At 44.0% G+C, this 13,975-nt stretch overlaps 1 protein-coding gene across 8 annotated transcripts in view; it reads left to right on the top strand.

The window, feature by feature from the left end:
* Positions 1 to 13,975, top strand: part of LOC130291507 (interleukin-13 receptor subunit alpha-2-like) — a 138,509-nt gene that overhangs the window by 68,860 nt on the left and 55,674 nt on the right. For all 8 annotated transcript variants that reach the window (XM_056540281.1, XM_056540289.1, XM_056540286.1 and 5 more), the window contains 2 exons: positions 11,599 to 11,752; positions 13,741 to 13,858. In XM_056540281.1, coding sequence (XP_056396256.1) covers positions 11,599 to 11,752; positions 13,741 to 13,858 — 272 coding nt within the window. The remainder of the gene's footprint in view (positions 1 to 11,598; positions 11,753 to 13,740; positions 13,859 to 13,975) is intronic.

Below are 13,975 nucleotides of genomic sequence, written 5' to 3' on the forward strand. Positions count from 1 at the left end.
AGAGAGAAAGTGCAATTGTGTGTGTGTATTACAGCAGTGATTCACCTCAAGACCAAATCCAGCCTAGAAGGGCTGACAGGGAAGGGAGTGAGATTGAGAGAGAGAGTGCAATTTTGGGTGTAGTACACAGCGACTGTGTGCTGCAGCACTGGTGTGTACAACAACTGAAAAGCTAATAGTAGCCAGCCAGTTAGGGTGAGCAGAGCACTAAAAGCGTATTGTCCTCTATTAAGTGTAACCTGTGCGTACATCTAAGTGGTGTACCATTTTGTTCCTGTTAAAGTCTCAAGGGCCTAGTTACTGTGAAAGGCCAGCCCAAAGTACACACCTGCTGGTATTGTAGACGAATACTGTTTTAAGCGTACTGGATCGCATTGTCCTCCCCTCATATATGCAAGGATGTCAGGCAGAGAAGTGCCAGGACTTGCACAGAGGAGTGGCAGATGCCTAAAGTCATCAGGCGCAGGCAGAGGTCGCTGACGAGTGGCAGCATGAGTCGCAGCGAGAGGCCTGAGCTTCTGGTATCAGCTAGTGGTCGTGTTTCGACCAGCAACCCATCTGCTGTGATTGACTGGTTAACTCGGTCATCCACTTCATCACAAGTGACATCTGACATCCCCAGTCAACAGTCAGTGGGATCCTCAGACACAACATCAGTTGGCATGGCCTGGGAGCAGTCCCTGCCCTCCAACTGCCTCTGTCCTATGCTGTTCCCTCCCCCATAGAAGTATCCTATGCTGTTGGTTCAGCTCCACTTTTTAGTCAGGACGATCTACTAGAGGACAGTCAGCAGCTACTGCCCAGCCAAGAAGTGGAGGAGACATCCCCCACTTCCTTCGCTATGCGGGCAAATAGTGATGAGGAGAGTGGCGTGGGAGGTGGTGTTGCGACCATTCAGGCTCCTGAAACAGACACTGTTGAGGAACCTGAGGAGGACATCAGTGACGTGCAGATACATCTCAATTATGATGAAGCTGATCGCACTTGGGAGCTGGGTGCAGAAGGGGTTTCATCATAATCAGGAGAAGAGGGTGGCAGGCTGCCTGTGAGGCAGCAGTTGAGCCAACAAGGTGGTAGCATGGTTAGGAGTCAGCATGGTGGCAGCAGTGAGAAGTGTGGAGCCAAACGTGCCTGGGGTAGACCACCTGCTTAGTGACAGCCTACCTGCTCAGGAGGTAGTGGAACAGGGGTCCCTGGAGTTGGTGGCAGTCGCAGTCAGTCAGTGCAGACTATTGGGGGGAAAATCAGCTATTCTGCAGTGTGGCAGTTTTTCATAAAGTATCCGGGGGATGTTAACATGGCCAAATGCAATTTAAAAAAATATCTTTAATCTTTTTAATTGTGAGGCCCTTTGGTCTGGTCAGGCTGCCGCCACCTCCAGGCTGTGTCATTCTGTCACCATATGGTCTCCTCATGCTGGTGCCACCTCCAGGCTGTTTCATTGTGCCGCCTCCTGCCGCCTATGGTTTCCTCATGCTGCTGGGACATTACCTTAAAATTTTTATGGTAATCTATTTAAAATATTCAATTTAAATTAAAAAATCTACTGTATATCCCTGCATATAAGACGACTTTTTAACCCCGAATTTTCTTCTGAAAAGTCAGGGGTCGTCTTATAAGCCAGGTATTGGGGTCCGGCATAGGAATACTTATGATTATCTGCCCGGGCTGGCTCCTGTGTGCGGCTGCAGGCGGGGGCCAGCCAGAGCAGGTACAAACTAATAACTGTATACTTAAAAACCAGGGTGCCTCCAGCTGTTGTGAAACTACAACTCCCAGCATGCCCGGACTGGCAAAGGCTGTCCGGGCATGCTGGTAGTTTTAGTTTCACAACAGCTGGAGGCACCCTGGTTTTTAATATACATGAATTAGTTTTTACATGCTCTGGCCGGCCCCAACCTGCAGCCGCACACAGGAGCCGGCCTGGGCAGATAATCATAAGTATTCCTATGCCGGACATCCCTGTGTCCTGAAAAATATTTTCGGGACATAAGGATGTCCGCGGGTCACTAACCATTCCCCGGCCGCCGCGCGTCCTCCTCCTGCGGTCCTTCTGCGCTTCTCCACCTCTCTATGGTTGTATGCACGGGACGTCAGTGACGTCCCGTGCGTACAACCATAGAGGCGCAGGAGGACGAGCGCGGGCCGGGGCCTGGTGGGTGACCGGCGTAACGTCATCTACAGTGTTACGATCACTGCTCCTCCGGTCCATAGGCCATAGCAGTAGATTGTAACCCCGGGCCGGAGGAGCGGTGACCGGAACACTGTGGGGGGCAGTACACAGACATACAGCCTCCAGCCATACACTCTATATGGCTGGAAGTTGTATGTCTGTGGGGGGAGCTGCCTACTAATGTGGGGGGAGCTGCCTACTATTGTGGGGGGGGGCTGCATACTATTGTGGGGCGGAGCTGCCGACTATTGTGGGGGGGAGCTGCCGACTATTGTGGGGGGGAGCTGCCGACTATTGTGGGGGGAGCTGCTTACTATTGTGGGGGGAGCTGCCGACTATTGTGGGGGGGAGCTGCCAACCTAATGTGGGGGAGCTGCCTACTATTGTGGGGAAACTGCCGACCTAATGTGGGGGAGCTGCTGACCTAATGTGGGGGAACTGCTGACCTAATGTGTGGGAGCTGCTGACCTAATGTGTGGGAGCTGCTGACCTAATGTGTGGGAGCTGCTGACCTAATGTGGGGGAGCTGCTGACCTAACGTGTGGGAGCTGCTGACCTAATGTGTGGGAGCTGCTGACCTAATGTGTGGGAGCTGCTGACCTAATGTGTGGGAGCTGCTCACCTAATGTGGGGGAGCTGCCTACTATTGTGGGGGAACATGCTGCCTACCTAATGTGGGGGAACTATACTGCCTACTTAATATGGGGGAACTACAAGGTACTGTACATCGCGGTAGGAGGGGTAGTCTTATATGGCAAGTATATCCCAAGCTCTATATTTTAACTGTAAAAGTTGGGGGTCGTCTTATACGCCCAGTCGTCTTATACGCCGGCATATACGGTATCTTTAATCCTTTCAATTGTGAGGCTCTATGGTCTTGTTAGGCTGTTGGCACCTCCAGGCTGGGTCGTTCTGCCACTATATGGTCTCCTCTGGCTGCCGCCAATTCCAGGCTGAGTTATTCTGCCAGATTATGGTCTTCTCATGCTGCTGCCACCTCCAAGCTGTGTCATTGTGCCACCATATGGTCTCCTTATGCTGTTGGCACCTTAAATTAAACTTTTAAAATTTTAATCTATCTAAAATTTTCAAAAATATCTTTAATCTTTTCTCTTGTGAGGCCATATGGTCTCGTCAGGCTGCTGCCACCTCTAGGCTCTGCCATTGTGCCGCCATGTGACTCCTTGTTATATTGGGTTTTGTGGTCATACAGTATTAGTTCAAAGTAAATGCTTCGAGCACCCGGGAAATTTAACTTGTAAATGTAATCAAAATCTTAACCCCTTCCCGCAGAATGTCATATATAAACGCTGGGTTGTGCAGTGCGTTCGCGCATCACGACGTTTATAAATGACATTCAGTTAACCCGGCGATGCGCAGCATCGCACGGGTTAACTGGCAAAAGTCCCGCTGTTTCCAGCAGGGGACAACTTCTGCTTCACCCCCCAGGACCATCCATTGATGGTCCTGGTCAGCGATCACTGTGATTGGTCCCTGTGGACCAATCACAGTGATCTGGGGTGAAAGTTCAGATCCCCCGCACTGCCCACCCCTGGAAGTCGGGCAGAACGGGGGACGATGGCTGCAGGGGCTCGCGGGGACCTGCGGCGTAGAGGGGGAACACGAGGGGACCGGCGGCCTTACCTGGAGCAGCGGCGGGACCGAGGAGCAGCGGCGGGACCGAGGAGCAGCGGCAGGACCGGCCACGTGGACGAGCAGCGACGGGACCGGCAGGTAAGTATATGGTCCTCAGAGGCAGCAGTGAAGATCTTCACTGCTGCTTCTAGGAGTCTGAAAACTACAACTCCCAGCATGCCTAGACAGCCTTTGGCTGTCTGGGCATGCTGGGAGTTGTAGTTTTGCAACATCTGAAGGGCCCCAGTTTGGAGACCATTGTATAATGGTCTCCAATCTGTGCTTTTCCAGCTGTTGCAAAACTACAACTCCCAGCATGCACTGACTGTCCAGGCATGCTGGGAGTTTTAGTTCAGCAACATCTGGCCCTTCAGATGTTGCCAAACTACAACTCCCAGCATGCCCTTCAGCTCTCTGGGCATGCTGGGAGTTGTAGTTTTGCAACAACTGGAGACACACTGGTTGGGAAACATTGTTTCTAACTCAGTGTTTCCTAACCTGTGTGCCTCCAGCTGTTGCAAAACTATAACTTCCAGCATGCACTAACAGACCATGCATGCTGGGAGTTGTAGTTTTGCAACATCTGGAGGGCCCCAGTTTGGAGGCCATTGTATAATGGTCTCCAATCTGTGCTCTTCCAGCTGTTGCAAAACTACAACTCCCAGTATGCACTGACTGTCCAGGCATGCTGGGAGTTTTAGTTTAGCAACATCTGGCCCTCCAGATGTTGCCGAACTACAACTCCCAGCATGCCCTTCAGCTGTCCGGGCATGCTGGGAGTTGTAGTTTTGCAACAACTGGAGACACACTGGTTGGGAAACATTGTCTGTTTCTAACTCAGTGTTTCCTAACCTGTGTGCCTCCAGCTGTTGCAAAACTATAACTCCCAGCATGCACTAACAGACCATGCATGCTGGGAGTTGTGGTTTTGCAACAGCTGGTGCACCCCCTCCCTGTGAATGTACAGGGTACATTCACATGGGCGAGGCTTTTACAGTGGGTTTCTCGCATCTTGATATGCAGCAAATTTTGCGCTGGGAAACTCGCTGTAATCCCCCGCCCATGTGACTGTACCCTAAAAACTCTACACTACACCAACACAAAATAAAATAAAAAGTTAAAAACACTACATATACACATACCCCTACACAGCCCCCCTCCCCCAATAAGAACGTCCGGTACACCACTGTTTCCAAAGCAGAGCCTCCAGCTGTTGAAAAACAACAACTCCCAGTATTGCCGGACAGCCGTTGACTGTCCACGCATGCTGGGAATTTTACAACAGCTGGAGGCACCCTGTTTGGGAATCACTGGCGTAGAATACCCCTATGTCCACCCCTATGCAAATCGCTAATTTAGGCCTCAAATGCACATGGCGCTCTCACTTTGGAGCCCTGTCGTATTTCAAGGCAACAGTTTAGGGCCACATATGGGGTATCGCTGTACTCGGGAGAAATTGCGTTACAAGGTTTGGGGGGCTTTTTCTTCTTTAACCCTTCATGAAAAGGAAATGTTGGGGTCTACACAAGAATGTTAGTGTAAAAATGTTTAATTTTTTACACTAACATGCTGATGTTGCCCTATACTTTACATTTTCACAAGAGGTAAAACGGAAAAAAGCCCCCCAAAATTTGTAACGCAATTTCTCCCGACTACGGAGATACCCCATATGTGGGCGCAAAGTGCTCTGGGGGCGCACAACAAGGCCCAGAAGGGAGAGCGCACCATGTACATTTGAGGGGATTTGCACAGGGGTGGCTGATTGTTACAGCGGTTTTGACAAACGCAAAAAAAAAAAAACCCCACATGTGACCCCATTTCGGAAACGACACCCCTCACGGAATGTAATGAGGGGTGCAGTGAGAATTTACCCCCCACAGGTGTCTGACGGATCTTTGGAACAGTGGTCCGTGAAAATGAATACTTGTACAGCCCACTGTTCCAAAGATCTGTCAGACACCAGTGGGGGGCAAATGCTCACTGTACCCCTTGTTACGTTCCTCAAGGGGTCTAGTTTCCAAAATGGTATGCCATGTGTTTTTTTTTTTTGCTGTTCTGGCACCTTAGGGGCTTCCTAAATGCGACATGCCCCCGAGCAAAATTTGCTCTCAAAAAGCCAAATATGACTCCTTCTCTTCTGAGGATTGTAGTTCGCCCATAGTGCACTTCAGGTCAACTTATGGGGTACCTCCATACTCAGAAGAGATGGGGTTACAAATTTTGGGGGTATTTTCTGCTATTAACCCTTGGAAAAATGTGAAATTTGGGGGGAAACACACATTTTAGTGGAAAAAAAAATTTTTTTTTTTACATATGCAAAAGTCGTGAAACATCTGTGGGGTATTAAGGCTCACTTTATTCCTTGTTATGTTCCTCAAGGGGTCTAGTTTCCAAAATGGTATGTCATGTGAGGGTTTTTTGCTGTTCTGGCACCATAGGGGCTTCCTAAATGCAACATGCCCCCCAAAAACCATTTCAGAAAAACGTACACTCCAAAATCCCCTTATCGCTCTTTCCCTTCTGAGCCCTCTACTGCGCCCGCCGAACACTTTACATAGACAAATGAGGTATGCGCTTACTCAAGAGAAATTGGGCTACAAATATAAGTATACATTTTCTCCTTTTACCCCTTGTAAAAATTAAAAAATTGGGTCTACAAGAAAATGCGAGTGTAAAAAATGAAGATTGTGAATTTTCTCCTTCACTTTGCTTCTATTCCTGTGAAACACCCAAAGGGTTAAAATGATGACTGAATGTCATTTTGAATACTTTGGGGGGTGCAGTTTTTATAATGGGGTCTTTTGTGTGGTATTTCTAATATGTTCTTCACTTATCGGACCAATATATGGAGGGTTAAATTAATTTAATCAACCTATAGATCCCTATAAATAGGAATCCAAAAAATCCCTAATTTCCCATATATGTATTATCTTTATGGTGAACCCACAAGCTTTATTAAGGTAATTGTGCATAAACATATAATGAAACCTTCACGTAGATTAAAAATTAAGCCGGGCGGTAGCTTAGCATTTAAACTAATATCTATATACTGTGCATCAGGCCAGTGTACTCCAGCCTATTCTGATTGGCTATACTGGAGTGGAGATGCCCGGCGTGCCTGCAGTGCACGCTGAGCTATTTTCTAAGCTACCGCTTTGCTTTCTATTAAAATTGAGTCCCTACTCTGCCCCCCTCGACATGTTTCGCTGCCTCTGCAGCTTTATCAAGAGGTAGCTACCTCTTGATAAAGCTGCAGAGGCAGCGAAACATGTCGAGGGGGGCAGAGTAGGGACTCAATTTTAATAGAAAGCAAAGCGGTAGCTTAGAAAATAGCTCAGCGTGCACTGCAGGCACGCCGGGCATCTCCACTCCAGTATAGCCAATCAGAATAGGCTGGAGTACACTGGCCTGATGCACAGTATATAGATATTAGTTTAAATGCTAAGCTACCGCCCGGCTTAATTTTTAATCTACGTGAAGGTTTCATTATATGTTTATGCACAATTACCTTAATAAAGCTTGTGGGTTCACCATAAAGATAATACATATATGGGAAATTAGGGATTTTTTGGATTCCTATTTATAGGGATCTATAGGTTGATTGTATTTCTAATATGAAGACCCTTCAAATCCACTTCAAACCTGAATTGGTCCCTGAAAAATAGTGAGTTTGAAAATTTTGTGAAAAATTGGAAAATTGCTGCTGAACTTTGAAGCCCTCTGGTGTCTTCCGAAAGTAAAAACTCGTCACTTTTATGATGCAAACATAAAGTAGACATATTGTATATGTGAATAAAACATTTTTTTTTATTTGTAATATACATTTTCCTTACAAGCAGAGAGCTTCAAAGTTAGAAAAATGCAAAATTTTCAAATTTTTCATCAAATTTTTGGATTTTTCACAAGGAAAGGATGCAAGTTACTACAAAAATTTACCACCATGTCAAAGTAGAATATGTCACGAAAAAACTATCTCGGAATCAGAATGATAACTAAAAGCATTCCAGAGTTATTAATGTTTAAAGTGACAGTGGTCAGATGTGCAAAAAACGCTCTGGTCCTTAAGGCCAAAATGGGCTTGGTCCTGAAGGGGTTAAATAAAAATTTTTGAAAAATTGATGTAATATTTTCAAGACTGAGGCCCCATGGTTGCCGACATCATATATTACCTGTGGAATTATTACAAGACTCCAATAAAACAGGTTGGAGCGATAACCATGAACTATAACTGATTAAATCAAACATTTGCAGTTCCACACAGAGTAAGACAGTAGGGGGGGGGGGGGGGCTGAGAGGCAGGGGCTGGAACCAGCTCAATGCTCACCAGAATGGGTACAAAAAAATTTCAATAAATTCAAATTAAATTAAAATTACGTAAAAAAATCTGTTTAATCTCTTCAATTTTGATGCCACATGTTCTCCCTGCTGCCACATCCAGACGCTCTGCGGCAGTGATTCTAATACCGATAACTGTAATCTGCATGTCATACTGAATAACAGTATTATTTAACTAACACAGCACACACCATATGTGTGTCTATTGCCCAGAAATAGCCATTTTTTAATAGCGACTCGCCGCAAATAAATTCGTACCACAACAAATTTTGGGGAAAATTCGGCGAATTGCCGAATCGAATTTTTAAAAAATTTGCTCATCTCTAATCATATGTATACCTCAACTAGAAGAGACATAATGAGAAAAAAAAATCCATAAAATCACATTGTCTGATTTTTAAAGAATTTATTTGCGATTTATGATGGAAAATAAGTATTTGGTCAATAACAAAAGTTCATCTCAATACTTTGTTATATTAACCCTTTGTTGGCAATGACAGAAGTCAAAAGTTTTCTGTAAGTCTTCACAAGGTTTTCACACACTGTTGCTGGTATTTTGGCCCATTCCTCCATGCAGATCTCCTCTAGAGCAGTGATGTTTTGGGGCTGTCGCTGGGCAACACAGACTTTCAACTCCCTCCAAAGGTTTTCTATGGGGTTAAGATCTGGAGACTGGCTAGGCTACTCCAGGACCTTGAAATGCTTCTTACAAAGCCACTCCTTCGTTGCCCGATGCAGTGTGTTTGGGATCATTGTCATGCTGAAAGACCCAGCAACATTTCATCTTCAATGCCCTTGCTGATGGAAGGAGGTTTTCACTCAAAATCTCACAGTATATATGGTCCCATTCATTCTTTCCTTAAACGGATCAGTGGACCTGGCCCCTTGCCGGAAAAACAGTCCCAAAGCATGATGTTTCCACCCCCATGCTTCACAGTAGGTATGGTGTTCTTTGGATGCAACTCAGCATTCTTTCTCCTCCAAACATGACGAGTTGAGTGTTTATCAAAAAGTTCTACTTTGGTTTCATCTGACTATATGACATTCTCCACTCCTCTTCTGGATCATCCAAATTCTCTCTAGCAAACTTCAGATGGGCCCGAACATGCACTGGCTTAAGCAGGGGGACACGTCTGGCACTGTATGATTTGGCGGTGTAGTGTGTTACTGATGGTAGCCGATGTTACTTTGGTCCTAGCTCTCGGCAGGTCATTCACTAGCCCCCCCCCCCCCATGTGGTTCTGGGATTTTTGCTCCCTGCTCTTGTGATCATTTTTACACCACGGGTTGAGATCTTTCATGGAGCCCCAGATCAAGGGAGATTATCAGTGGTCTTTTATGTCTTCCATTTTCTAATAATTGCTCCCACAGTTGATTTCTCCACATCAAGCTGCTTGCCTATTGCAGATTCAGTCTTCCCAGCCTGGTGCAGGTCTACAATTGTTTCTGGTGTCCTTTGACAGCTCTTTGGTCTTGGCCATAGTGGAGTTTAGAATGTGACTGTTTGAGGTTGTGGACAGGTGTCTTTTTATACTGATAACGAGTGGAGGACAGAGGAGACTCTTAAAGAAGAAGTTATAGGTCTGTGAGAGCCAGAAATCTTGCTTGTTTTACAGGTGACCAAATACTTTTCCACCATAATTTCCAAATAAATTCTTTAAAAATCAGACAATGTGATTTTATGGATTTTTTTTTCTCATTATGCCTCTCTTAGTTGAGTATAATGTGATGAAAATTACAGGCCTCTCTCATCTTTTTAAGTAGGAGAACTTGCACAATTGGTGGCTGACTAAATACTCTTTGCCCCACTGTGTATATATATATATATATATATATATATATATATATATATATATATATATATATATAAATAATTTTGTAGTATCATTTTATTTACATAATTTACTATTTTGTGTTACATACTTTTCAACATTGAGTGGCAGAAATAAGAGCCGACACTGACACCAATGGCCGTGTTGGGAACTGCCGAGCTGCTCATGTCTTGGCCCTGGCGCAGTTACTCATCGCTGGCACTGTTGCAAACATAGTTGAAAGGAATAGAATGCCAATTTTATTGTATTGTATATTCTAATGCATTTAGCATTAGAATATAAAATACACTAGGGCAGATTTATCTGTCCATCTATCTATTTACTGTACCTATCTAAAATGCAACGTATGTATGTATGTTCAAGCGTAACTTCCAAATCTATCTATTTATCAATCATACACTTATATCACTAATACTTTGGTGGAAGCAGTAGTGGCTCTTACTTCTGCCACTCAATGTATAACAGTATGTAACACATTTTTTTTAGTTGTATAAAAAAAAAATATATACAATGTTATAAAAAAAAAAAAAGAAAAAAAAAAGGATATCCCTTTAGGGTGCGTTCCCACCTGGCATATACGCAGTGTATTTCACGCTGCGCAAAATTTACGTCAGCAGCGGGAAATACGCTGCGTATTCCTTGCTCACTATACACATACAGGGCTCTACGGCAGCAGCCCTGTGTGTGCAGTGAGTTTTGGAGGCGGAGCTGCGTGTCACAGTCACGCCGGCACACGGCCCCGCCTCCAAAACTTACTACACACATAGGGCTGCCGCCGGAAATCCATGTGTGTATAGTGAGCAAGGAATATGCAGCGTATTACCCGCTGCTGCCGTAAATTTTGCGCTGCGTGAAATAGGCTGCATATATGCCAGGTGGGAACGCACCCTTAAGAAATAAAATAATATTTCCCATCCCTCTTAAAGGGGTACTCCCGTGGAAACCTTTTTTTTTTTTTTTTTTAAATCAACTGTTGCCAGAAAGTTAAACAGATTTTTAAATCCCTTCTATTAAAAAATCTTAATCCTTCCAGTACATTTTAGGGGCTGTATACTAAAGAGAAATACAAAAAAGAAATGCACTTCCTGTGATGTCTTGACCAGAATGCTCTCTGCTGACCTCTGCTGTCCATTTTAGGAACTGTCCAGAGCAGAGGAAAATCCCCATAGCAAACATATGCTGCTCTGGACAGTTCCTAAAATGGACAGCAGAGGTCAGCAGAGAGCACTGTGGTCAGGACATCACAGGAAATGCATTTCTTTTTTGTATTTCTCTTTAGTGTACAGCCCCAAAAAAGTACTGGAAGGATTAAGATTTTTTAATAGAAGTGATTTACAAATATGTTTAACTTTCTGGCACCAGTTGATTTAAAAAAAAAGTTTTCCATGGGAGTACCCCTTTAAACAGTGTTTTCCAACCAGAGTGCTCCCAGCTGTTGTAAAACTTCAACTCCCAGCATGCCCAGACAGCCTTTGGCTGTCTGGGCATACTGGGAGTTGTAGTTTTGCAACAGCTGGAGGCACCATGGTTGGAAAACTCTGCACTATAGAAAAGTGCTTCTAATGGTGTTACAATATCTTTATCAAATGTCCAATTGTTTTATGCATTTTCCTTTATACAAAGTCAGTTAGGATAAAGCGTCAGACATACAAAGAAGCCTTTGATCTTGGGAAGGACATTGTCATAAAAATAAGAACATATCTGGAAGGCCCTTGTACAGAAGAAAGGGAAGTATGGAGTGAATGGGTGGAAATTAACTACCCAACGCATTTGCAAGGTAAGAAGATAAAAATACATTACTGTCTCTACAATAAAGAGGATCTATGGGGTTTTAGTAATATATCCAGTTATTTTTCATTTATAGCAGAACTGAGTGAGCCAATACAGCAGGATGAGTTTCTCGCTAAATACTACTTATTTAACGTGTTGTCAAAATGGAAAAAACTGCAGCTTTTGTGTCCCAAAATCCTCATCCTTACTCCTTAGCCATTGCTTTAGTTTGTAAGATAAAATAATACAATAAAAAACATACATATATTTGGTATTGCTGCCTCTGTAACACCCTGGGCTATACAATTATCAAATTATAGAACACAATATAGATTGCAAAATTGCTGTTACAGCTTATCCCCCTCGCCAAATAAATCTATCTTTCTGTCTGTCGGTCTTTCTATCTATTTACTGTACCTATCTAAAACGCAATGTATGTATATTCAAGCATAACTTCCAAATGGCTGGAGATATTTCAATGAAACTTCATACACATAATAATAAAAAATGTGGTAAAGTTAAATCGACCCGCAACCCATTCCCCCAATTTTACTACAGAACCATAGACTGAAGATAAGACTTAGACAGGGGAGGGGGAGCAAGGGTGTAATGGTGTTAGAGCAGGGAGAGGGAAGACAGTTTAGCAAAGGTTATAGGAAATTTTGATAATGGGATAAGAAGCTTAAATCCACATTAAGTCCTCTGTTCTTGGAGTCATAAAAAAAACTATCATTTTGGCTTCAAATGTCTTTCTTTCCTGGGTGTTCTTGAAGTTTCCTTTCAGGATCTTGATTTTGAGGTCCTGTAGGGAGTGACCTGTTTGGGTGAAATGGTGTCCAACTGGGGTGCAATAGTCCTTTTCTCTATGGTTGTTGATGGACGATCTGTGGAGGTTCATCCTTTTATTGAGTGGCTGACTGGTCTCACCAATGTAACATCCCAGGTCCCACTTGGTGCATTGTATCATGTAGACTACATTCTCTGTGGTGCAGGAGTATTGTCCCTTGATGTTGTATGTCTTGTTGTTGTGGGAGGCCTCAGAATTTGTGCAGATGTGTTGACAGAGTTTACAGTTTGGTGCAGGGTTTGGTCCCATTGTCTGTATCTGATGTTTCTGTGGGTAGTTTCTTATTGACCAGCTTATGCAAGTTTATGATACTTTAGGTCCATCACGTTACTCTCGGGCTGCAGAGATTGCCCAGGACTTTTAAACATCCTGCCGCCGAACCAACGCACTGGTAAAGTATGATTTAACTGCCCGGCAGGCAGGTGCAGAGAATAGTTAGTGCGGGGATGGGATGTGAGGATGGGATATGAGCTTGTAAAATAAAGATGTATATGACCCCTTAAGGACAATGGACATAAATGTATGTCCTGATGCGCTGGTACTTAGCGCACCAAGAGGTACATTTACGTCCTGTACATGACCCTGCGCACTGGACCGTGATCAATACAGATCATGGCATCTGCAGCAGTGCGGCTATTGAAATGGCTGATCTGATCAGTCAACATGGTGGCCGGAAGTCGCCTCACCGCCTCCGCAGGTCTCCCAGGGTCTCCTGTTCTGATCTGCCTTCCAGCAGACCAGAGTAGAAGATCGCTGGTGATACTGATCAGTGCTATGCCTATGCATAGCACTAAACAGTATTAGCAATGTAATGATTGCTATAGATAGTCCCCTATGGTGACCTAATGAGTTAAAAATAAAAGTTTAAAGAAAAAGTTTTTAAAAAATTCGAAAAATCCCCTCACCCAATACAAATTGAAACATTCAACCTTTTTCCCCCATTTTATTCAAAAAAGTGTAAAAAAAATAATTATTGATTATATTTGGTATTGCCACAAGCATAAATGTTTGTCAACAGAAAAATAATATGGTAACAAAAAGAGATAAAAAAAAAAAAACTGTTTTATTTCAGCTCTGTACATTTTGTTCTGCTTGGTACTGACATGTAATACTTACACTCAGGGTGGTCTGTTCTTTGTTGATTTCAGGAACTCCTGAGACAAAAGTTAAAGACTTTAAGTGCATCAATGATAAATTTGAAACCCTGATATGTGAATGGAGTGCAGGAGAACTTGGCAGCAATAGCAACTATGAGCTGCAATACTGGTAAGCCTACAGATAGTACAGTGGTCCCTCAATTTACAATATTAATTGGTTCTGGGACGACCATTGTATGTTGAAACCATTGTATGTTGAGACCAGAACTCTATGGAAACCTGATAA

The sequence above is a fragment of the Hyla sarda genome, chromosome 9, assembly GCF_029499605.1.
Source record: "Hyla sarda isolate aHylSar1 chromosome 9, aHylSar1.hap1, whole genome shotgun sequence".
Taxonomy (NCBI): domain Eukaryota; kingdom Metazoa; phylum Chordata; class Amphibia; order Anura; family Hylidae; genus Hyla; species Hyla sarda.